This window comes from Strongylocentrotus purpuratus, unplaced genomic scaffold, assembly GCF_000002235.5.
Source record: "Strongylocentrotus purpuratus isolate Spur 01 unplaced genomic scaffold, Spur_5.0 spur5_scaffold_20, whole genome shotgun sequence".
NCBI lineage: Eukaryota > Metazoa > Echinodermata > Echinoidea > Camarodonta > Strongylocentrotidae > Strongylocentrotus > Strongylocentrotus purpuratus.
The window spans coordinates 31,905,822-31,931,570 of NW_022145606.1; the positions used below are offsets into that span (position 1 = coordinate 31,905,822).

The following is a 25,749-nucleotide window of genomic DNA, read 5'->3' on the forward strand; positions in this document are numbered from 1 at the left end:
AGCCATTTTTCATTCATATTTATCATGATTAAACTCAATATCCGTCCGGTCAATTTCAAGTCAATAAATGCGCGCAAAAATGCGCGTACGCTTATGTCCGCGCGTTTACGCGCGCGCAAAAAATTAAAATGCTCCAAATCATCCCAATTTTTTTTTACATCCGTTTCAGGCCATATGGAGCATTTGATAAAAAAATTACGCACACGCGCATGCGCGCGCATTTTCGCGCGTACTGGCATTTTGCAATATAGAATCGCCGAATTTTTTCTGTCATTATATTTGATACATTTTTCCAAGCATTTTGATAACTTGTTCACCTTTTAATAACGCAATGAGCGTCCGTCAAAGTTGACAGCACGCGCAGATCTGCGTTATCTTTATCCACCATACATTGGCAAAAACATGCCTATACAAAATTCATTGTAACTGTTCAGAATGGATGGGAACTCCCAATATGTTTTCATATTTAGATAGATTATGAGTTGGAGATATGATTTCATGTCTCATTTGACCCTCAATTAACTCATGATGTCATCATAATGGCCTCCAAACTCAAAATTTCAATTTGCATATTATGACGTCAGCATATTTTTGGAAAATTAATTGTATCTCTGTAAATATGGATCAATTTTCTTTTAAATTTTGATATGTTCTAGCTGAGACAATTTGCTACAAGTATAGTTGCCACAATTTTTCATTTTGACTAAGGCATCAAGGCGTACTTTTGTGATTAAAGGAGGCATGTCAATTTTTCACATTTTGCGTGTATTCTCTATGGGACATGACTTTTTCTCAAAACTGGATTCTACACTCCTGTCTTTTGCGAGCGAAATCTCCCATATTTTAGTTTTGTTTTCGCTGAGCTTCGAATATGTTGTAGCTGAGACAATAAGCTATCACACGTGTGCCTTTTATATTTCGATCAGATGCCGGGATTATGCTCATATTTCACTTGCAAAGTAGGATTTCTGAATTCCATTTCCCGTTTACGTGTAATTAATCGCTATGGGAGATGTTTTGTTATATCGGTAACGCACTTGACTTCCAACCTCGAGATCCCTGGTTCGATTCCGGGTGTCTCCAACACTTTTTTTTTTCACTTTTTTTTTCCTTTTGACCTTCACTGTACCATCTCCTTTGATTATTTAAACACGTAGATTCGCAAATAATGTCATAAATAACCCTTTTTACTTTATTATTACCCTATTTTCACTTAATCCATTACTTTTTGCGTGTAATCCCCATGGGAAATGACTTTTTTTTTCAAATCTGGATTCTACATTCCTGTCTTTTGCGAGCAATATCGCCGTTATTTCGGCTTGGATTTTGTTGATTTTTGAGTATGTTGTAGCTGAGATTATATGCTATCTAAATCAACCCTCATTTTTTCAATAAGATGTCATGATCGCGCTCATGATCATGATCATGATCATCACGATCATCATTATCAAAATGATGCTAATCATTTATCAATTACATTTTCATTTCTTTGAATAAGATAAAATCGTCAAAAGGTGTTCTTCATGATGTAAATTAGAGTCAAATGTGTAACTGGTTACTGCACAGGGTCAAAGGTCATATATTGTTTCAATCTATCTTCCCTAGATCCATGATGATCAAGGAGACACAATTTAATCTTGACATATGAATAGATCATAATGGGAGAAGCATATGAATGGGAGAAGCAAAATAATATATCGTGTAATGCATTATTCGTTATGTAAACCATTATCATACGTATCACCTAATTCGTCTAAGTGACGAATTAAAGTCTAGTATTTATTTTGTGTCTGTATAGAAGAAATTATTATTATTCTTCCTCAATTTTGTTCGCAGGATATCTCAAGAATGGCTTTAGCCATTATCATGAAACTTGCCATGATGATAGATCTTAGCCTAACTTAGAACTGCGTGACTTTTCATAAACTCAACATCATCGTGACGTCATCTAGGCGCCATTTTATTAAAATCAACTTATGATCATATCTTCATAACGAAAAGTAATTTTTAATTCATATTTATCATGAATAAGATCAATATCCTACCGGTCAATTTCAGGTCAATTAACGTGCGCAAATGCGCGCGTGCGCGTTCGTCCGCGCGTTTACGCGCGCGCAAAAATTTAAAATGCTCTAAATCATCCCCAATTTTGTTTGCATACGTTTCAGGCCATATGGAGCATTTGACAAAAAATAATGCTCACGCGCATGCGCGCGCGTTTTTTGCGCGTACTAGCGTTTTGCAACATAGAATCGCCGAAATTTCTCTATCATCATATTTAGCACATTTTTCCTAGCATTTTGATAACTTGTTAACCCTTTAATAACGCAATGAGCGTCCGTCAAAGTTGACAGCGCGCGCGGACCTGCGTTATCTTTATCCACAATACATGAGCAAAACATGTCTATACAAAGTTCTTTGTAACTCTTCAGAATAGATAAGAACTCCCAATATTTTTTCATATTTAGATAGATTATGAGTCGGAAATATGATTTTATGTCTCATTTGACCCTCAATTTACTAATGACGTCATTATAATGGCCTCCGAACTCAAAAATTTAATTTGCATGTTATGACGTCAGCATATTTTTGAAAAATTGATTGTATCTCTGTAAATATTGATTTTTTTTCTTGCAAATTTTGATATGTTCTAGCTGAGATAATTTTCTACAAATGGAGTGTCCACAATTTTCCAGTTTGACAAAGGTATCATGTCGTAATTTTGCGATTAAAGGAGGCATGTCAATTTTTCACATTTTGCGTGTATTGTCTAAGGCACATGACTATTTCTCAAAACTGGATTCTACATTTCCCTCTTTCGCGAACAATATCTCCGTTGTTTTAGCTTTGTTTTTGCTGAGCTTCGGGTATGTTGTAGCTGAGACAAAAGGCTATCTCCATTGTGCACTTAATTTTTCGATCATATGCCGGGATCATGCTCATATTTTACTTGCAAAGTAGGACTTCAGAATTCCATTTCCCGTTTACGTGTTATCGCTATGGGAGATTTTTTGGTATATCAGTAACGCACTTGACTTCCAACCTCGAGATCCCTGGTTCGAGTCCGGGTGTCTCCAACAATTTTTTTTCTTCACTTTTTTTTTCCTTTTGACCTTTCACTGTACCATCTCCTTTGATTATTTAAACACGTAGAATCGCAAATAATGTCATAAACAACCCTTTTTACTTTATTATTACCCAATTTTCACTTAATCCATTACTTTTGGCGTGTAATCCCTAAAGGAGATGACTTTTTCTCAAATCTGGGGTCTACATTCCTGTCTTTTGCGAGCAATATCGCCGTTAGTTCTGCTTGGATTTTGTGGATTTTTGAGTATGTTGTACCTGAGACTATATGCTATCTAAATCAACCCTCATTTTTTCAATAAGACGTCATGATCATGATCATGATCATCATGATCATCATTATCATAATGATGATAATCATTTATCAAGAACATTTTCATTTCTTTGAATAAGATAAAATCGTCAAAAGGTGTTCTTCATGATGTAAATTAGAGTCAAATGTGTAACTGGTTACTGCACAGGGTCAAAGGTCATGTATTGTTTCAATCTATCTTCCCTAGATCCATGATAATCAAGGAGACACAATTTAATCTTGACATATGAATAGATCATAATGGGAGAAGCAAATAAATGGGAGAAGCATTTTACAAAATAATATATCGTGTAATGCATTATTCGTTATGTAGACCATTATCATACGTATCACCTAATTCGTCTAAGTGACGAATTAAAGTCTAGTTATTATTGTTATTATTATTAGTAATATTATCATTATTATTGTCATTATCATTTTCATCACTGTATCATTATTATTATTAATATTATCATTATTGATATTATCATTATTATTGTCGTCATATCATCTTCAAAAAAAAAGAAAGAGCCAATCATACCAAGAAACATGAAGATATAGAGACCAAAGAATGGAACAGTCTGCAGGAACAGGATGAAGTTGAACCATGTCAGAAACACTGCGAATGCACCAAGCTGCCATTGCCAATCCTGTAAAAACAATGCATATACACAAATATTATTTGTAATAGGAAAGACGAAATATGGTTATCAACATTAATTCATTTGGCTGTCTGGGTGTGGGGTATATTAATGGGAATTGGTAGGAATCGTTCTTTGGCTGGATGGACGTGTGTGCGTTTAGGACTCAATGTGATTTGTTTCTTCGATTCTATGAGGGTGGGTGTGTGATGTGGGTGTTAGTTGAATCTTTGGCAGCAGGTCTGTGTGGGTGAAGGACTCGATGTAAGTTGTTTCTTTGGCTTTATGAGGGTGTGGGATGTGGGTGTCGGTTGCATCTTTGGCAGCTGTGTGTGGTTGAAGGACTCAATGTGGGTTGTTTCTTTGATTTTATGAGGGTGTGGGATGTGGGTGTGGGTTGCATTCTTAGGCAGCAGGTGTGTGCGGGTGTAGGAATCAATGTGGGTTTTTTAATTCTATGAGGGTGTGGGATGTGGGTGTCGGTTGCATCTTTGGCAGGTGTGTGTGTGGGACTCAATGTGGGTTGTTTCTTTGATTCTATGAGGGTGTGGGATGTGGGTGTGGGTTGAGTCTTTGATTCTATGAGGGTGTGGGATGGGGATGTGGGTTGTGTCTTTGATTCTATGAGGGTGTGGGATGTGGGTGTGGGTTTTGTCTTTGATTCTATGAGGGTGTGGGATGTGGGTGTGGGTTGTGTCTTTGATTCTATGAGGGTGTGGGATGTGGGTGTGGGTTGTGTCTTTGATTCTATGAGGGTGTGGGATGTGGGTGTGGGTTGTGTCTTTGATTCTATGAGGGTGTGGGATGTGGGTGTGGGTTGTGTCTTTGATTCTATGAGGGTGTGGGATGTGGGTGTTGGTTGTGTCTTTGATTCTATGAGGGTGTGGGATGTCGGTGTTGGTTGTGTCTTTGATTCTATGAGGGTGTGGGATGTGGGTGTGGGTTGTGTCTTTGATTCTATGAGGGTGTGGAATGTGGATGCTGCTTCCATCTTGGCAGCAGGTGTGTGTGGGATTGGTAGTCAATGCAAGTTGGTCATTTGGCTGTATGTACATGTAGGTGTGTGAGTGAGGGGGTTAGGGAGGGGTATGGGAATCATTGTTTGAGTTTTCGTTACCGTTTGTTGTTCTGGTTGCTGTATGCAGGTGTGTGGGTTCGGGAGTCAATGTGGGGTGGTTTTTTTAACTGCATGGGGTGTGGGGTGTAGAAGGGTCAATATGTGGGTTGTTGCTTTGGTAGAATACGCGAGTGTGGGTTGCCTCATTTACTACATGAGGGTGTGTGTTTGAATTAGTGTTGGTTATGCATATAAGTGTGTGGGAGTCAGTTGCTAATATTTGGCTGTATGTGTTGATTCTGAGAGCTATTTCTTTTGTTGCATGAATATGTGTGTGTGTGGTCCACATTATAGGAATGATTATGGGAATGATTTTCTTTTTTCTACGTTGTGTATGTTGTTGTAAAAAGGTGCATTGGTTTAGAGTCAGTATGGATTATTTCTGTGGTTGCCAGCAGATATGTCAATGTTTGTTGCTTCTTTGGATATGTTTTTGTTAGAGGACAGGGACAAGGTGGTCTACCTGAGCAAAGTTGTCATAGAAATTTAGTATTTGTTAAAGATAAACTTGAGTTTTGGTAAAAAAAGAAAATGAATTCTCACAGAATCTAACAAAACTTACACTGAATGTTCAAGATTACAATTAAATGTCATGTGCCAAACAATTTTGGAAGAAAATGTATACTGGCTGAGTAATGAGCATAGAAAGATAACGAAATCAGGGTAGTACTAGCCCCGACACCATGTGTGTTGTTCCATATACATCTTTCTGTGTAAGTGATTGTTACTTTACCAAGACTCTGCCAAATTTATGATGATTTTGATGACTCCAGAACCTTGCATTACACACCATTACTTACATGCTATATGATTATTTTTTCTGATCCATTCCACACATTTTCTTTCACAATGCAATCGCATTACCAGAACTCAAGTTTATCTTTAAGGATAACAAGTTTCATGAAACAGTGCCCAGCTATACTGAAATCGTAAATATTGTCAAAAGCATATATGGTTGAAGTTAGGAAATCTGTTAGTGTAGGAGACTACGGCAGAGCAATTGTGACAGGAGCATGTGTTGCAATAGTCATAGCAAATGTTGCACCGAAGAATACTTGCTGGTTTTATGTTGACCCCATAGCTGTAGCTCAATTCACCAAGGCCGGGCACGATGAAGAGGATGATGAAGACTACGAGCGCCACTTCTCTCAAAATGCTACCCACTCCACGGATGGTGTTCAATGTTGTGTGTCTGTAGATCAAGACACGATAGACCTATTCATGGGAAATAATCAAAATAATATTATATGGTTTTACAGTCAAACCAGAAACAGGAAAAGAGGCCATTGTAGAGAGGTGGCCTTTCAAAACAGGTTCTACAGCACACCATTCTTTCTTTAGACAAAGTACCTGGCCACTATAGACAGGTGATCTTTCCAGGGATGTGGCCACTAACACAAGTTTTACTGTATGTCAAAGGCAAGGATTTAATGGTGATCTTACAAATTCAATGAAGTAGATGACAGTGAGCGCAAGGATGATCCAGGCCCCGACTCTTCCAAACAGGACCAGAGCAAAAAGGTTCATGTTCTCCTGCCACTTCGTCTTTCCGTCAGCCAACCAGGTGTAGTTGTTGCCTTCAGGGTTGGTCTGGACATAGAATGGTGGAGGGATGACCAGGCTGTGGCCGGTGACGAGGACGACGAGGGTGATATGGAGGAAGAGGCTGATCCAATATTTCAGTCGAGTCGATTTGTTCTTGTAGCGGACCATCAGGCGGACTACAGGGTGATTCAGCAACATTTTACTCTCGTCCTTCTTGATCTAGAATGACAGATCAAATAACATTGTTGAACAAAACATTGGAACCCAGCGATACCAATTGTTTCCACTCAATTCTCCCTATCCCAATTACGATATTCGATATCCTTATGAAATAGTTTCATTGTAAATGGCCAGTCAACATCTTATTCTCGTTATTTTGGATCAGATCTAACAGGAACAAAAAAAAGTTTGAAAGAAAAACACCGGTCTACTAGACGAGTCAAAATGATTTACTGATACCTGGCCATCAATGTGGCTCTGATCTTTGCTAGATATTGGAAGGTAGTTATGTGATGACTAGAAATGATGACGAGTACACACACAAGAAACCAGCCATAAACTATTGCTGTTACCGCAACATATGTAATGGGGCTTTTAGGGTTAACCTTGTTTCATACCATGAGTCTGAGAGGATGGTTCTCAGAACGATATACTGGGTCAGTCACATAGATCTTTGCGTCCTGTTTCAGTGTTCCATCGTCATGGAAATTGGTGTTCTCCTGTAAACAATGTAAAGATGCAGTTATGCAAGGTGATGTCAAGTAGGAAAGGGTTGTTTGGGGAACCTAAAAGCTAATTCAGGGCCCGCAAAATAACTTTTAAAGTCAAATCCAACCTTGATAGCCAGAAAATATAAGACAGAAGACAATTTTTGAAAGTCGTAATCACTAAAGGTATGAGCTCTTCAAATTGGCTCAATCGGTAATGTCTCTATGATGTAGTGTCGGACAGCCTTCACATTTGGTCCAACACACAAAATGTCTATAATTGCAATTTTTGAAAAATGTACGACCCAGGATAGTCTTTTATTTTTGGAGGCATTCTAATCCTTTCTTAAGGTTTTGTATGCAAAGGCCTGGTCAAGGTACTTATTCTTCCGAATTCCTCAGTCTGCCATTGACACAGTAGTCTGCACTGCCTAAGCGGCTACTGGTTTGCACTAGAAACTAATTCTTTGTATGGCTGAGAGCAAATCTGTCACAGAAATTTAGCATGTGTTATTGATAACAAGTTTTAAATATCATGTCCTGGTATTTGGTCTTACCAGATCTTCGCCAATGTGGTCATCCAGAGATCCTATCTGGCTGATGGTGGGCATTAAAACGCCATAAACAGCATCAGCAACGTTTCCCTTACTTCCTCTTCCTGTAATGATCAAATGATACCATATTTAAGAAAGGAAAAAAAAGGGGAGCAACCACAGAATTTACTGCACACGCTGCATCCATTTTTGTTACATGAGTATATTGCATTTGATGCAAGGAATTTTTTTAAAGGAAATTAAATCCTTAAATTGATAACACAATGAGAGATTCACAATGATTGGTTTTGCCAAAATTAAAATTTCAAACATTTTTTTGATAAGATTATCGCCCACATAAATCATTTCAGAGACATCATATTGTTGTTGCCAATTGAAAGAAGAATATGTGATGAATTTAGCCCTAAAAAATACCTTCCCTGAAAGGGTTACAGAAATTAAAATTATATTCAAGCACGTGAATGGCTTACTTGATGTAGGTTGAGTTTGCATCCAATCTGAAAACCAGTCTTCCAGGAGCTCATAATCTACTTTAATATTCACAGAAGTCATGTCATCGATATCGGTGTCTGTTAATCTGGTGATGCACTTGTCTAGGACGAACTGGCACACGCCTACCGGGAAAAAATAATTTGATTTCCTCATATGCAGAAAATAACCTCAAAATACAAATATTTTATCTGACATCTGAAAACCTTGTGGGAGGACTCTAATGTAAAAAGATTTATTTTATCTGTATCAACGTCTGTTAATCTGGTGTTGCACTCGTCTAATTATCTAACACAAACCGACAAATGCCTAAAGAATTTTGTTGTTGTTGATTTCTCAATTCTTTCCGCCGCCAGCTTGGATAACTTGATCACCTAGAGTCTTAAGCATCTGTTGATACTTAATTTCGACCAACAGGTACCGTGGGGGGGGGGGGGGAATGAATACAAGATGAAACTGTACAGTAGGCTTGCGGATGAAACTGCATATCCAATTAGCAATAATGAACATTGATCCAATTTTTCGAATGGGGGGGGGGGGGGGGTGGTGGTGGTGCCACCAAGCTAAGAGAGCTCCAAATAACCTGCCCTTTTTTTAAATAGGCTTTACTCTTATCCTGCTGTAATGAATACAGCCCAGTGCCACAGGGCTTATCCCCATTTTGCCAAGCCACAAATCCTCCCTATGCCAAGTTTATTTTGATATAATCTGATGGTGCGATCAATAGCGTGTCCGAAGCACTCAGATCAGAACAATGAGCATGAACAACAAAGCTGTGGCTCGTTCGCATGAATTAAGCAGCCATTCGATAGCGTGCTCACGTGTACAAAGCACTATGACAGTAGCGTGCATGAGGCCTTATGGCAGGATACGAGTTAAGGTGACAAAAAAGTTTTGTGTTTAGAGTCTACCTGGCATGTTGGTGATGAGGTTCCTCATGGGCGTGGTCTTGTTTGCCCCTTCACCGGTGGAGTGGGCCATGAGGACGCGCCACTTCTCTTGGGATAACAGAGTCACTGCCACCATCCTATCAACAGAGAAATGCATGCACAAACAAAAGACTGTTACAAGCCAAAGTTAGAAAGGAAGGGGGGGTCCCTGTGTTAAGCCTATGGGAATTAGATAATTCAGTGTTCAACAGGCTAACAATCTAATTGACACAAAGCAATTTTCCTGGACGACAAACATGTCTTAACAAAATTATATTGGTGACATCATTACAAGTATGATAATACTCAACTGCAAATCAATCAAATGGAAGCTGTCCGAATTCCAGATTACAATGTTTTATATTTTCAAACTGGAAATACATAATTTTAGCTGTTCCAGTGTTTCCAGATTATTATGCTTCATTTAACCCATATTCTAGGGGAACCGGGTGGCTCCAGTATAAGGCTTAAGGGAATGTGAGAATTCAGTGGTCATCAGGTCAAAAAGCCAAAGCTACTGCAACCTACTCGTGCCCATTACGGATGGCATGGTTCAGGCAATTTGAAATTTTTCTTTAACCTATTGCTTACAGGAAACGAGTGGTTCTCTTATTATGCCTGTGGGAAAGAAAGAATTCAGGGAGTCAACAGGTTAATTGAACAACTGCCCTACTGCAACCTACTCGTGACCGTTGCGGATGGCGTGGTCCAGGCAGTTTCGGCCCTTGTGGTCGCACTCAAAGAACCTGATCTTGCCTTGATCTAGCTCCAGAAGCATCTCAACGATGAGAATATTCCCGGCTTTGCAGGCATACATCAACGGGGTCATCTGCAGAGGCAAAAGATTCAAGAATCATTCTTGTCATATTACATGGAACTGGATCAATATGAAGCCCTTTACAAAGTACATGACGATATACATTAAACTTCTCCATATTTTTTCTTTAACCTCTTATCCTTAAACTACAAAATGACAAAATGTTGGTCAAAAGGCTTTGGCCCAAATCCAAGGTCTATGCCCTTTTGACCAGCACATAATGATTTTAATTTTATTTGATTTGATTTATTTATTTATGTTTGATTTTCTTTTTCTTTTGCATTTTTACAAATATATAACAAACAAACCATTGCAAATTTCAAAATAATATGATGTCGAATAAAGTTAGGCTGGCTGTAACTAATCGAAAAAAGCTTGTTACCTGTCATTTATGCATGCATCAATGAAAACGATTCCCTAAAGGTCATAGGTCATAACACAAATATCAGAACAGCTACCTACCCCTTTGTTGTCTTGCATGCCAGCTAGTACCTTGTTGGTCTTCAGAAAGAGCTTGGTAGTCAGTTTATGGCCTCGTTTGATTGCAAGGTGAAGTGGTGTTTGTCCCAAGCTATTCCTAATCAATGGTCAAAGGTCAAAAGTTAATAAAATTCATGAATCTCAAAATAATTTTGAACAAATCTAATCTAATGCAACAAATAAGATTGAAGAGCATATCAGAATTTCAAGAGGAGCTTGGAAATCAGTTTATGACCTTGTTTGATTGCTAGTGAAGATGTAGTGGGGTTTGTCCCAAACTACTCCCAATCTATGGTCAAAGGTCAAAGGTAACACAAATCTTTACTTTTCATCCTCACCCGGCCCGTTTCATAAAACTTGTTATCAAAATCAAGTTACAATGACTGTTCCTAGCTACTAAAATTGTAGCATTTGATTGGCTGAGAGCAAATGTTTTACAGAAATTAGGCAGTTATTGATACCAAGTTTTTATGAAACAAGACCCAGAACTCAAGCTCTTTGAAAGAAGCACTTGGAAACAATTAAGAGTAAACGAAATAAAACGATGGGGAAAGTATATACCAACAGCAATGAATTTGCATCCTTTCAATGCCTTTTAAACAGCCTTTTCACTATAAACTAAAGGCTACAAGGTATACAGTCAAACCTGTCTATTAAGGCCACTCAAGGAAAACAGAAAAAGTGGCTCCTGTAGACAAGTGGCCTTCCTAGACAGGTTCTAACTATAGACAGATGGCCACTGAGACAGGTTCGACTGTAATATTGAAAGCTTTAATTTGTGTAAAGTCTCAAAAGCTTACTGTTCACAGAGACCGACATCATCCTGGTTCTTCAGTAAAGCTTTGGCAGTGTCAAAATGACCACCTTGGGCTATCAGGTGCATGACGGTATTCTCCTGGGAATCCTTCAGGAAGACACAATGCTTGTGCCAACCAACAAACTCTAGCAGACTCCTGGATGGGATGTAAGAATTAGACCGTAAGGACTTAGTTGTGAACTTAAGTTTTCTAAGGCATCTTGCGAGAGAATGGTAAGGCATCTTGTCAGTAAACGGTACTCTTGTGCGATGCAAAACACTTTGAAAGAGCCTTAGTTGAGAGTTGTGTGCCCTACCTTCTGCAGATTGTGCAGAAAAGCAACAAAGTCTAGCAGACTCCTGAAAGGGATGCAAGAAATAGACGTAAGGAATTAGTTTTGATTTTCTTTCTTGGGCTTATTTCAAGAAAAAAGTCTGATTGTGCCATACAACAACTTCTAGCAGACTCCTGCAAAGTGTACAGGAATAGACACACATCAGTTTAGCATGTCTTGAGAATTTCTCAGAACAGTACACTGGGGCCAAGAAAACAATTCTAGCAGATTCATATATGCAGGACATGCTCCAGAAAACAGACAAAAGCATTATGCTAATATATCTTTCTTTGAATAGCATTAAATTTAACTGCTTTGATTTCAAATTAATACTGAAAGTAAGGTTCAATGGATATGTTGGTCTTAAATGTGAACAAGATTACACCCACCCAATAAAAAAATGTTTGAATCCTCCTGACATACTATTTTTATGGTCTGATGAAAAATGTCATCTTAGAAGCAAATCAAATGATTTCTTCACAAAGACTGCTTCATTTGGCTTAATAATATTTTATAGGTACTGCAGAAACTGCATTTTCCAGAAAATAGTCCAGTATTTGGGGCAACACCAGATTTTTTCAAGCAAAAGGGACACACGGTCAGGTGGTCACGTTACACAACCTTTCGTGAAACCAAAGTGGAAGATCATGTGAAGATGCACAGTACGGATGTGTACTTTCATAGATTTTCTCTAGGGTTTTCACAAAGTGTCAGGTAAATTGGACCAGATTGTTTGTCGATATAAAGGGTTTTTCCACAAAAATTACGCCCAACATTTGGAGAATAAAGGGGCATGTTTTTACAAATGATCGGGTAATATGACCACCCGACCCGACGCGTTGACCTGATGATTCAAAGTAAGCCATCTTACTCTGTCTGTCCCTTTGCTGCACAGAGCAGTATGATCTTCTCAATCTCCATTGATTCACAGCCGGTACTGATGTCATCAAAGCTTTTCAGCAATTCCTGATTGGTCAACAAAAAAAGAAAGATATAAAGAAACCTTGAAGCCCCACTGTACTGCTTGTGGCTACTTGCTCCCTCTTCATAGAAATCAATGCTTAATCGGTGACCATTGTTCCCCTATGATCCTCCTTTTCTTATGTTAATTGAGGGCTGAGTTCATGAGATAGCCACCTGTCAGTGACCACTCTGGGTGGTCTTATCCCTCCTGGCCAAACTAGTACAGGCGGCCTTTCAAGAATGCACTTACAGTTTACAACTTCATTATTCATACCTTACCAAATTTTGCAAAATTTTAAGTATGTGAAAAATTGAAAAATCTCTTCTTCTTTTTAATGTCCCACAAACCGTGACAATCAAAGTCATATGTGGAAAGTTCATTTCATATGCAGCCACTGTTTTATGGAACAACTGGCCGGAATACCTTACATACATAGAGGCTTCGGAAGATCTCATGATTATGAACCCAGTGCATCATTTCCACTTTCTCTATATCATATTCTGTAAAGCACAAAGAGACATGCAAGTATGCCTGTGTATTATGAGCAGAGTTTGATTGTGAGATGACATGGTGTTTGTCCCAAATGATTCCTAATCAGTGGTCAAAGTTCAAAGGTTAAAAAGGAAACATGAATCTCAAAATAATTTCTTTAATAATGCAATCCAATGGAACAAATAAGGTTAAAGGGCATTTCAAAATTTCCGGAGGAGCTTGGTAGTCAGTTTATGGCCTCATTTGATGAAGTGTGGTTTGTCCAAAACTATTACTAATCAATGGTAAAAGGTTTATAAAAATCATGAATCTCATAAAAGTTTTATTATTATTAAACCAACCTGGAGGACCAACGAAAGGTTTTTCTCAACAGAGATCCATTTGATAAGTTCTACCATAATGGAGGAATCCTTCACATGTTTCAGAAGAACAACCAGGCAATCGCTCGCTCCTTTCAAAGCCGTGACCTTAAGCAACGACGGGGATCCGTCAATTTTGTTGTCCAAATTCAGCTTCAGGTCCTTATCGTTACTAAAAATATAGAAATAGAAATGAAAGAACTGCGGTTAAGTATAAGGCTCTATACCAGGGGGGCGTTTCACAAAACTTGTCATCAGTGTCAAATGCTAGTTTTAGTTATAAGCTACTGAAATCCTTGCTTCTGATTGGTTATCAGCAGATTTGTCGCTGATTTTTTGTCATTTGTCATTGAAACAAAGGCTTTGTGAAACACGCTCCAGGGCTTTTCAAAGTCTGGACGGCCCTGGAGGCTATGCTTCATTCTGGGTTTTTGTAACTGTAACAATTTCCCTCTAGATCAGTTATATACCTAAACATGCCATGTTTTCTTTATTATACAACTACTAGTGTCGTTATTGAACATTTTAGGAGTAGATAGCTGAATCTGAACCAAATTGAGTAAAGTTTCAGTCGATCGATCGTGTCCAACTTTCTAGCAACTGATATACGTTAAGGTAGTTGTTCCAATTCATTTGACGCAGACAGATAACCGGAAGAATTTTCGCTCCAATTAATGGCATTTCATGTTTTGGACCCTTTGGCCTTTATGGAAATCTCATCCGGACCATCAAAGAAGAGGTTTGAGAACCCCTGCTCCATAAAGAATATGTACTTGTGCATGCACAGGCATTAAGTAATATCCTGCCATAAGGCTGCTTGCACGCTACCGTTATAGTGCTTGACGCGAGCGCACTACCGATTGGTTGCTTCATTCATGCAAGCGAGCTACCGCTTACCTGCTTATTGCATGCATGCTCGCATTCGTTATAGCAGTTATTGTTCATGCCCATTACACTGTGCCTAGTGTTTTGCATCCGCTATTGATAGTACCATCGCGTTAATCCGATTATCTCAAAATTAACTTGGCGCAGGGGGATTTGAGGCATGGCACAATAGGGATTAGCCCTGTGGCATTAGGCTCTATTCATCATGGCAGGATAAGAGATAATAACAGATTCACTTTTGAGGAAGCAGCATGTAGTTTTTCTAGATTCCATCAAGGCAGTCCCTATACTGGTATTTGATGTTAGTGTGAACATTTACCTTTGCAACATGATACACAGCTCTTCAGCAACTTCAGCATAGTTGCCCCTGCAGGCGTAGTGCAGGGGGGTCAGCCCCTTGTTGTTCTTAACAACCAGGAGCCTTGGGCAGAGATCATGTAGCATGTGGACAATGTCCAGATGTCCTTGCTTGCATGCAGTGTGCATGATGGTCGAACCATAGCGCGATTTGACCTCCAGGAGGTAATTGGAGGAATTGCCGTTCTTTTGATCCACAGGACAAACTGCATGATAATCGTGAGAATAATAACATTAAATTTATAAACCGCCTTTTCATTAGATACAAAGTGCACAAACAAGAAGATCTCAAGCCAGTCATTCAGTAATATATATTACACATACACTATATTGCTCTGTATTGATGCCTAAGTATGTACAATTGATTTTACTTTGTGTTTTGACAAGTACAATAAGCTGACTGAAGTATAGTGAACTGAACTGAACTGAAATTTGTAACAAATAGACCAGAGGTTTTTTTCTCGCAAAATTGAAAGTTTCATGTAATGTATGCCGACTGGATTCTTAAAGTAGTACAGTTCCTTCATTAATAACAGGCCATTAATGGAATAACTTGTCACTAGGTCCCCAGGAAAGAAACATCCATCAGCGAGAATTCTTTGTGACTCACCACATGTCATACAGCACCTGATCAGCATCTCGTTACCAGTCTTGATGACCTCGTGTAGGACGGTCTTCTGATATATGTTCTGAGCTAACAATATCTGCAATGATAAAACACATTGAATGTTTACATGTAACAGTTTGATTTCTAGAGATCAGACATCTACCTCAGACCCGGGGGGTGTTTCACAAAGATTCTAAGTTGAACTTAACTCTAAGTTGGACTTAAAAATTATGGAAAGCCATTAGCATCTTTGAAAGTATTTTGTAAAAGTTATTTTGAAAAGCCTTAATTGTTTATTCAAATCATTCATATTGTCTTTCATCAAGGAGATTTCATGTTCTGGATGTTGAATTTATAAAAAGTCTAAAATACTTGAATTTCTGCTTTTGAATATATTTCATTTTAAGACTCCAATGGATGTCCATAATTTTTAAGTCCAACTTAGAGTTAAGTTCTACTAAGGATCTTTGTGAAACACTCCCCTGAATCGACAGACTAAAGTAAGCCGCCAATTTCATTTTTTTTCCTTCATTCTGACGATTACTTTGTCACAGAATGACAGGTGAATTTTACAGGTATATTATCATTTTGGGGGGTGTTTCACAAAGATCCTAAGTAGAACTTAACACTAAGTTGGACTTAAAAATTACGGACAGCCATTGGAGTCTTAAAATGAAATATATTCAAAAGCAGAAATTCAAGTATTTTAGACTTTTTATAAATTCCGCATCCAGAACATGAAATCTCCTTGATGATAAAAAATATGAATGATTTGAATAAACAATTAATGCCTTTCAAACTAACTTTTACAAAATATTTTCAAAGATGCTAATGGCTTTCCATAATTTTTAAGTCCAACTTAGAGATAAGTTCAACTTAGGATCTTTTTGAAACACCCCCCAGGATGTGATACAAGAACTTTCAAATCATTATTACAACCATCATGATGAAACTCTTTTATAATCCTATTTGGAAAGTCATGATCTATCTTTTCCCTCACACAAAGGCTCTCCAAGAGCCTAAGGGGTATTTCTTGATAGACCTACAGGTTTGCTGTGTGCAGACTTGTACATCCATTAATGGTATTTTCACTAAGTCTGGTGTCAGCGAAATATGGCCTCGTGTACGTGGAAACTGACAACCCAATCCGTTTAAAGCCCCACTGCACCACTTGTAGCTACTTGCTACTTGGTCCCCCATGATCCTCTTTTACTTATTTTAATTGAGAGCTGAGTTGATGAGATAACCACCTGTCAGTGACCACCCTGGGTGATCTAATCCCTCCTAGCCAAAGTAGTACAGACTGCCTTTAAAGACCATCAGTAATACTTTGGCTAGGATGGATTAGACCACACAGCGAGGTCACTGACAGGTGGCTATGTCATCAACTCAGCTCTCAAATAACATGAGAAATAGAGGATAATATGGGGGACCAACAGGCACCAATTGGGGAAGTTTTCTATATAGAGGGAGCAAGTAGCTACAAGTAGGACAGTGCTTTAAGACACAATTTTCTTGGATAAGAACGACTCTCACCTTCTGCATGTCATATTCTCTATGCTGGCAAGTTGAAAGGAATCGTAGAGCATACTTCACTTTGCCCTTTTTCAGGATGATGTAGAGAGGCGTGTTCTTCGCAGCATTGACGGCAAGGGGGTTAGCTCCGTGTTTCAGGAGCAGGAGGGCAGCATCAAAATTACCATTGTGGCATAAAATGGTGAGAAGCGTCGAATTAACTCTGCCAAACCTCACCGGTTGCTGAAAGGCCAAAGATATAATTTAAAAACAAGTGCAAAATAATAAAATAATACTAGTCACATTTGTATAGCACTTAAAACAACATTTATAAGTGCTTGACACTGTATTTAAATTATATTACCTCGGTCATTGGATTCAATGGCTGATTCGCTCACATAATATCGCACACGTTCTGCTCCCCAGGGAGTATTCTGGCCAGGTGCCTTTAAACAAGCACACAAACGCCAACCCAACCACATTCACATTCCCATACTGCCGGGTACCCATTTAACACCTGGGTGGAGAGTAGCAAATGTAGGTTAATGGCTTGCCAAAGGACATGCGGTATAAAGTGCCCCTGCACGACTCAAACCACAAGTATCCACGACACCTCTACATGCATGACTTCCATAGTAAGCAAGACAAAAAGTCAAAGTCAAACTGGTCATTGTGGAATGCAATATTGAGAGTTATTGCTGCATTTATAGCTCTTCAAACTTCAAAGGTTTCTGCAATATTTATCATATTATAAACCAGATGGAGGGTGAAGCAAGAGTGTGTTCTACCGCCGTACAGAATAACTGTCACAGATATATCAAGTGTGATATTTGCATGTGATGGGATGGCTCTGATCACAATCTTCTGTCCATCAAACTAACAAGCCAACTACAGTTCTCTCTCCCTCTCTCTCTCTTTCTCCCTCTCTTTACAGGGGTGGTAAGAACGGCAGTGGAAAATAGAGGACAGGGGCATGTTATCACCTTTGTACAGAATAACTATCAGCAATACTTACATCAACTTTGATATCTGGATGTGAGAGAAGGGCTTTAATCATGATCTTCTGTCCCTCAAACTTACAAGCAAGCTGTAATGGTGTTTGACCTTGATTATCCTTGACGTTGACCTGTACCTTCTTGGCTACCAAGAGTTCAACCAGCTTAGCTTTATCCTGAGCCTGTTGTAAACAAAAACAAAAATTATAAATAAATGTTGTTGATTGTTTGTTGGTGTGTTTTCACCTCACTGTAAAATAGCTTGTATTCGCTTAAAAATAAGAAAACAACCTTAGTTGTTGCTATAGGCTCAAGGGGATGTTCGTTACATCCTGCTAGGACCCCTAGGCACAGCCCCGAGGGGTCATATCAAGATGTAACGTCCCCGATAGCCTATCGAAACAACTGTGCCTCAAATAGATAAAGCAGTCAATATATCTTTTATATTCCGTAAAAAGAGTCAAGGAATACATGTGCGACTCACTTACCAATCATGGGGTCCTCAAATTTAAAAATTATCGTCAAATTGTGCTCCAGTAGAACAGGGAAAGCAAAACTGTGCTCCAGTGGAACAGGAAAATTTAGCAATCAAATCGCACTGCTATTATGGTATCCGCGCTCGAGCTCGCACAAAGTAATATTTTTCACGTAAACCAATGGGGATCGCTGCTTTGCGGGGCATAGTTAAAGTAAGGTATATAAAGTAGAATATGGACTGATAAGATTAATCCTCAAACTCACTTGACCTTCGACCCTGACTTTGTCTTTGACTGCAACATGAATGGGCCTCTTTCCTCCTGCTCCCCGAACATCAAGATCTAAAATATAAATATTGAAATTTTAGTAATTGTGTGTGTTGAAACAAGCAGGAAAGTAGTCCGGCACTTTGTCACAATGATTATACGGATTCAGCCAATTTGAAGTGCCAATACGAATACCGGTAGTGTTTACAACTTTCAAAAAGTCATATCTTTCATTTTGTCCCATTTAATTCTAACTTTCACTAGTCAGCTTCTCTGATTTTCTACGTTCTTTTAGAGTAGTTTCCTGTCAAGGTTGGATTTCCCTTTAAGGGTGTCAAGTGTCAGACATGAGCACTATATACAAGAATCCTTATTATATCATTGTACAAACACATTGTATGTGTGACAAAGGTCCACTATGGCCAACCAATGTTTGCTACAACAACCTCCCAAAGCAGCTGAAAGGTTAAACATGCCTTGCCCATGTTGTATCAGCATGTCTACCCACGGTAGTAGAGTCTTCATGCAGGCGTAGTGGATGACACTGTTGCCCCGCCCATCCTTGGTGGCGATCTCTTTCGAGATTTGCTCTGGGGTTAAGTCGGAGAGGAGCTTCTTGGCTTGAACTACGTCGGGCTGCTTGGAATTCACCAGCTGTGATTGCGTAAATGATACAGCAGAAGGAGAATTTCATATTGATTTAAATGAAAATTACAAGTAAAGCCATACTGTACGAGTGACACTACCAGTACAAGTAGGCTATCAACTTAAAGCCCCACTGTCCTACATGTAGCTACTTGCTCCCTCTATATACAAAATCGGTGCCTGTTGGTCCCCCATTATCCTCTTTTTCTTATGTTAGTTGAGAGCTGAGTTAAAGAGATAGCCACCTGTCAGTGACCTCGCTGTGTGGTCTAATCCCTTCTGGCCCAGTAGTTTTGACAGTCTTTAAATGGTTATTAGACCAAATGATAAATAGACAAAATAATTATTATACCATTACTATTGCCGTTATATTGTGATATAGAGGGAGCAAGTAGCTATAAGTAGTGCAGTGGGGCTTTAAAACATTATTATTATTATTATTATTATGTGGATGGTAGACAGGCTCGGTGTAGACCATATGGGAAAAGTCCAATTGGTTAGCAGACGAACTGGTTGTAGCCCAAACGGCAATTCACCTACCAATTGGCATGTACCCATTTCTGCATGCAGTGCGTGTGACTCAATTACCATTTTTCTTCAATATGACGGTCTAAATTTAATCCAAAAAAAGCTTGGCTTCACTAAGTACATGGATACATGTACATATCGGGGGTATGGGGACGGATGCTTCACCAAAAAAAAAGCACCTTAACTTTAAGCTTTGGATTGAAAAAAAAAGGTATGCATGAATAGCACTATCATACTTGTCATTACTGTATAATAATTTCTAACATAAATCTTTTTATGACATATTACTTGTAAACTTGAAATATATGATATGAAGTATAATATGAAAAAAACTAATTTTAAGGTATTCAGGAGGTTTATCAGGAATCATCCCCTGCTTGAAATTACAAAATCAAAATCAAATAATTTTTTTCAATTAAACAATAAACACATACAAAAAAAAAGTATGTATATATTACAAGCAAATCGAAGTGTGGGTTGAGTAGGTATAGTGGGGTGGTGGTATACCAATAAATACAATATAAGGGAAATAGGGAATAAATGATATGCAAAAAAAAACCAAAAAAAAGTGAGAAACACCATACAAACCAAGTCTTAAAGCCACAATGTCCTACTTGAAGGTTCTTGCTCCCTCTATATAGAAAACAATTGCCTAATCGGTGACCATTGGTTCCCCATGATACTTTTTTTCTTATTTTAATTGAGAGCTGATTTGATGAGATAACCACCTGTCCAGTGACTTTGCAGGGTGGTCTAATCCCCTTGGCCAAATTAGTGCAGACAGGCTTTAAGAGTTGAATATAAAAAAAAACCGTCTGGTTCCATACCTTTAGCAATGAGTTACCACGCACTTTCCTAGCCAGGAGTCTAAAACTCAACTTCCCGCCGGTCAGCTCAGGCTCCGATTCAGACTGCGAGCTTTCGGACTCTCCCTCACTACCGGAGTCATCGTCCGTGAAAGGGGGCGAGTTGGTACCCCTCGACTCCTCCTCCTCATCGCTCGAATCCGTGGAGGAGTCGGATCTTTGCTGACGGTTCAAGATCGCTTGGGTGCGAAAGCGGTTGGGCCGCGGCCGCTGCTTCATCATATTTCCATAGTTTCTTTGTAAAGCAAAAGAGACGAGAAAAATAATAATATAATGATATAAATTAAAAATATATTTTAGTATGTACAGGTATGTCTGTCAATTACAAAGTTAACAACTTGAATTTTTAGCAAAAACTAATTTTCATAGATTGAACTAAGCTAGGTCAAGGATGGTGATATACCTCTCCTCTGCAAACCTTCAATTTGGTTTCAGAGCATTTTCAATTTTCGTTTTCTTTGAAATCATACTGCTAAATCCAAAAAAAAGTGACAAGACTCCTGAAAAAACAGAAAAGTAGGTTTCCCACTTGTTAATCACTACGATCGATTTTTTGATGAGGGTTTGCAATTTCTCTTCTAGTTTTAATTTTAGTGAGCATCAGAACTTCTGCTTAGGCTTAGCATCAAACTCAAAAGAACCAGGGTTTTTTTCTTTAATTACATATCCCAAATATAAAATAAATATACATTCCGATCACCTTGCAATTGCAGTTACAAAATGAATCTACCCCGAAAGTTGACCTGTAACTCTGGCGTACTAAAACATACCAAAAATCAACGAAATCTTTATCAATTGTTCAAATAATGGTCATGATTTAAAATTTGTTATGTTACTTACCTGAAGGGGGGGGGGTGCGCCTGGACGCAAGTATTAGTTGATAGAACCTTTATATATCCAAATGATCAAATCTACCATATTGGGAATATTTTGGGGGAAAAAATTATCCTGGGCAATATATGGAATTAATGGAAAATGAATTTGACATATGTTAAAGAAAAAACGATTAAAACAGTTAAGTTTGAAACTACTCTATAAGTTCTTAGCATGTGAAGAATATATATATCATTTCATAATAACAATTATTATTGATTGAAGTGCAATTAAAAATACAGAAAATTATTAATTGAAAAATTGAAAAAATGAATACAGTGATATCATATAATTGTAGGCAAGCAATGTGATTATATAAATAAAAAATATGTAGTTTTTTTAAATCTATTAATAACTCATGTTTTATATAGGTCTACGCAAAAGAGAAAATGTGATTTTACAAACATAGAGTAAAGTACCCGGTTTTCGGCCACTTAAGACAAAATCCTATTTATTGGACTCTTTACTTCCTATTTATTATCATTTCTTGTTCAAATCATGAAGCAAATATTATTATTATTTAAACAAAAAAAGAATCCCAAAAAAAAATCACGAATTGCCATGACAATATTCATTTCAATTTTCACTGTTTTGGAGCCGGTTATCGGCCGAGCGTTTCAGTTTACGGCCGCATGTACAAAGTCAATAGGAAGCGCTCGCGCGCGCCGTGCGTTTCTGCGCTGATGTATAGCACAAGCGGGCGGAGCAGGTATCCCACGCCGGAGCTCCCGGGTGCTCGCCTGACCGAATACAGGCACAGCGGTGATCGGAAGTTGGAATCTGAATTAGACAGACATATCGTGTGTGCGTCGCGGTGTGCGGCTGCATTGATTTAATACATGCGATGAGATACTTTTGAGCTTGCGACCAGCACAAAATCGGGCTCTATATCTGAAAAATACTTGAAATAAAGCTCATTTTATGGTACCCATATTTCTTACATACACGCGTAAGAAACTCGATTTTTCAGATTTGGGTAGTGGGACCGCCGATTACATCGCTAAAATGTGATATTTTAGGATATATTTTTCATTGCAAATGTGGTTCTTCAGTGACACTGGCATGGTATGGTATGTGTGGGATATGTGTTATGCTATTATGCGATGTATTTTAAAGTGATTTTACCATGTATCCAACCAATTGGCCGAAAACCGGAGCTGACCGATTACCGGGTACTTTACTCTATTCAACATTTATTTAAAGGAAATATTATGGAGGGCAAATGCTGCAAAGTATGTGTTTTTCTTTGTAATAAATATGAATTGTAAGTTTATTATGTATACAATTAATAAATGATGGAGAAAAAAAAGGCTTTATCAAGTGGAAAACACTCCGTCACTCGGATATGACGTTAAATGGAGGCCCGTGTAGAGGAGAGTCACCACCATGCACTATGCACCACCAAGATTAGGGGAAACCCCGGTGCGGTGTAGTGGTACACATCCGGAAGCTCCTTCAGTAATTTGAAGGAGGCAGATTATCCATAAAAAGAGTAATAGAAATACGTTATACTACTTACTGCATTTAAGACGAGTCTTTTATAAACGGTTTCATAAACGTTTCTCTTCCTTCGGTAAGGGTCAAGTCTAAAGTCGCTCAACGAATTTCATAATGTCCCAAAATAGGCATTTGGAGCTTGTGTGCATCTGCTGTGCTGTAAATGAAAATAAATATAATTATGGTGTCTCTAAACTATCAAAAGGAAAACAGGTCACAACTGTAAATTAAATTGAACCAAATGACCATGCAGACACTTTAACATTTTGGATCATAGATAATTTATAACCATAAAGGTCCGCGAATAAACTTCCTTTCAGAATTATACGATAGCCTATATAGGTTCAAGTTAGAAATACCTTCATGTATGAACACTTCAATTAGGGAGTTTTCTGGTGTCGTTCCTTTTCTTTATTTGCTACGAAATGGCTGCGGAGCTGCATGCATACAAAGTACAACGTGATATAGCTCTTAATGGCCCCTTTCTTTTTAATATTTGTTTCTCTCTCTCTCTCTCTCTCTCTCTCTCTCCCTCCCTCTCCCTGTTTCTCTCTTTCATATTGTATTAGACGAATTTGTAAGACTTTTTTGTATTTTTATGGTCATTTTACCTTGTAAACTATAGTCTCACTCCCGGCCTCCCAATTTGGCAAATCAAGTCAAATAAATACAACAATATAACAAACAGGAATTAAGATAAAATCAATAGAAAGCATATATATTGCAATAGCAGGTGCATTCGGTCGAGCTGCCCGGGTATGGAAAAAATTCAATAACCAAATAACTGTGACCCGTTTCCTCCCCACACCCGATCATGCAGATGTACCTGGTATTGATCGAAATACAGCTTTAAAAAGAAAAGAAAGATGAGGAGAATGAAATTTATATGGGGGGGGGGGGGGAGGGAGAAAAGAAAAAAAAAGTCAATAAACATTGCAATTTGTTTTTTCATGACACGTCTCTGTTAATCATTAACACCATCATCACATTATACAAAATAACAATAATAATATTATTATCATTATTATTTTACTGTCATTATTATCATCATTTATATCATTGACATCGAAATTTATATTAAAACCAGGGGTAGATCTATGGGGGGGGGGTTCGACGGCGATTTAACACCCCCTCCCCCCCCCCCCCCCCTTGGGCGGCCAATTGAAGGAAAGAAAAGTAAAACATTTTTGTTTTAAATTGAAATATCGGGGCCAAAATGTTTTTTTTTTAATGCTCACTACGCCCCCCCCCCCCCCCCCCCCCAGCGGAATATCGGCCGGTACATACACGATAAAGATGAAGGTATAGCTCTATATCACGCATACAAGGGTGTCGATTTGTATCCGTGGTTGGGGGGGGGGGGGATGATAGGTGCCAAAATATTTTCGGCAATGGATCAAAGCAACCAAGAGGTAGAAGCGTATGACAGGTTGCACCCCCTCTCTTCCAACTATTAACTTTTTAAAGTCAACCTCAATAAAGATAACATTTCAGAGAATATGGGACCAATGTGGGTCCCACATGGGCTTGCTACCTGGGTTATTATCCTCTCAAACGCGTAGCCAGAACTTTGTTTTAGGGGGGCGGTAGTGAGCAGGCGAAGCGCGCTCCGGGGGGGGTGGGTGCAGGGAGGGGGGGAGTTTCCCCTTTCGCCGCGCGTAGCGCGGAAGCTTTGACGTTTCATTAAATTATTAAAGAAAGAATACGATTCGTTGTACCATTCTCGAATCTTAATCCTTGACTGAATTCAGTTCGCCCCCCCCCCTCCCCTCCTGCGCGAATCGCGGAAGCTTTGACGTATCATTTAATTATTAGAAAAAGAAGACGATTCGTTCATATGGCTCCGTTTAGTCTCATTTCACAACGCCCCCTTTCGTCAGAGCATGATCAGAGCCAGCAGCCTAACATGTTAGCCTATGGACGTTTTTTAAAAAATCGTTAAAAATTCATTTTTTGTTTAAACGAAAAGCACATCCACCCCGACGTACGTTATCACTAGCTCTTTCATTGGAGCCGTCATGTCTCATTGACTTTTGAAAGTTCACCCACCGTAATTTTTCAAAATAGGTTGCAAGCTCGTCATTGCCTATAATACACATGTGAAACAAGTCTAACTTTGGACTCAGTTTACCAAGCGATTTGAAGATTATAGATCGAGCACACGAAACATAAAAAGCCTGAAGTATCATAGATCACTTCTGCCTATTTCATTTTGTCCATTTCATCCAACCCCCCACCGTAATTTTTCCATTTAGTAAAAGCAAACATTTTGCCGAGTTTAGCAAAAACATGAATATTCATGAACGGTCAGACAATACAGCCTTTTAGTACGTAACGTATAGTGAATGGGAATGGGCGATGATCCGTTCAGGAGGTAGAGGTCAGTGGTTTGTGCTGGCAATGTTCACGCGAGCGAAAATGAGACAATCGGAGCAATATGGTACCGTTCTCGACTCTTAATCCTTGACTGAATTCAGTTCGCCCCCCCCCCCCCCTCCCGCGCGAATCGCGGAAGCTTTGACGTATCATTTAATTATTAGAAAAAGAAGACGATTCGTTGTACCGTTCTCGACTCTTAATCCTTGTTCTTCCTAAGTCCTCTTCCTTTCTTCTTTCTCTCTCTCTCTCTCTCTC

At 38.7% G+C, this 25,749-nt stretch overlaps 1 protein-coding gene across 1 annotated transcript in view; it reads right to left on the bottom strand.

The window, feature by feature from the left end:
• The window catches only part of LOC584708 (transient receptor potential cation channel subfamily A member 1 homolog), a 28,479-nt gene extending 5,210 nt beyond the window's left edge, over positions 1-23,269 (bottom strand). The window contains exons 1-20 of the mRNA XM_030993205.1: positions 23,138-23,269; positions 20,707-20,980; positions 19,183-19,360; positions 18,705-18,781; positions 17,984-18,145; positions 16,990-17,211; positions 15,457-15,550; positions 14,809-15,052; positions 13,587-13,776; positions 12,661-12,755; positions 11,459-11,611; positions 10,641-10,755; positions 10,045-10,190; positions 9,344-9,459; positions 8,414-8,557; positions 7,947-8,047; positions 7,300-7,401; positions 6,581-6,901; positions 6,197-6,352; positions 3,921-4,029 (exon numbers count right to left, since the gene is read on the bottom strand). Of these exons, the coding sequence (XP_030849065.1) occupies positions 3,921-4,029; positions 6,197-6,352; positions 6,581-6,901; positions 7,300-7,401; positions 7,947-8,047; positions 8,414-8,557; positions 9,344-9,459; positions 10,045-10,190; positions 10,641-10,755; positions 11,459-11,611; positions 12,661-12,755; positions 13,587-13,776; positions 14,809-15,052; positions 15,457-15,550; positions 16,990-17,211; positions 17,984-18,145; positions 18,705-18,781; positions 19,183-19,360; positions 20,707-20,980; positions 23,138-23,142 (3,004 nt within the window). The 5' untranslated portion in view covers positions 23,143-23,269. The remainder of the gene's footprint in view (positions 1-3,920; positions 4,030-6,196; positions 6,353-6,580; positions 6,902-7,299; positions 7,402-7,946; positions 8,048-8,413; positions 8,558-9,343; positions 9,460-10,044; positions 10,191-10,640; positions 10,756-11,458; positions 11,612-12,660; positions 12,756-13,586; positions 13,777-14,808; positions 15,053-15,456; positions 15,551-16,989; positions 17,212-17,983; positions 18,146-18,704; positions 18,782-19,182; positions 19,361-20,706; positions 20,981-23,137) is intronic.
• Positions 23,270-25,749: the final 2,480 nt, after the last annotated feature.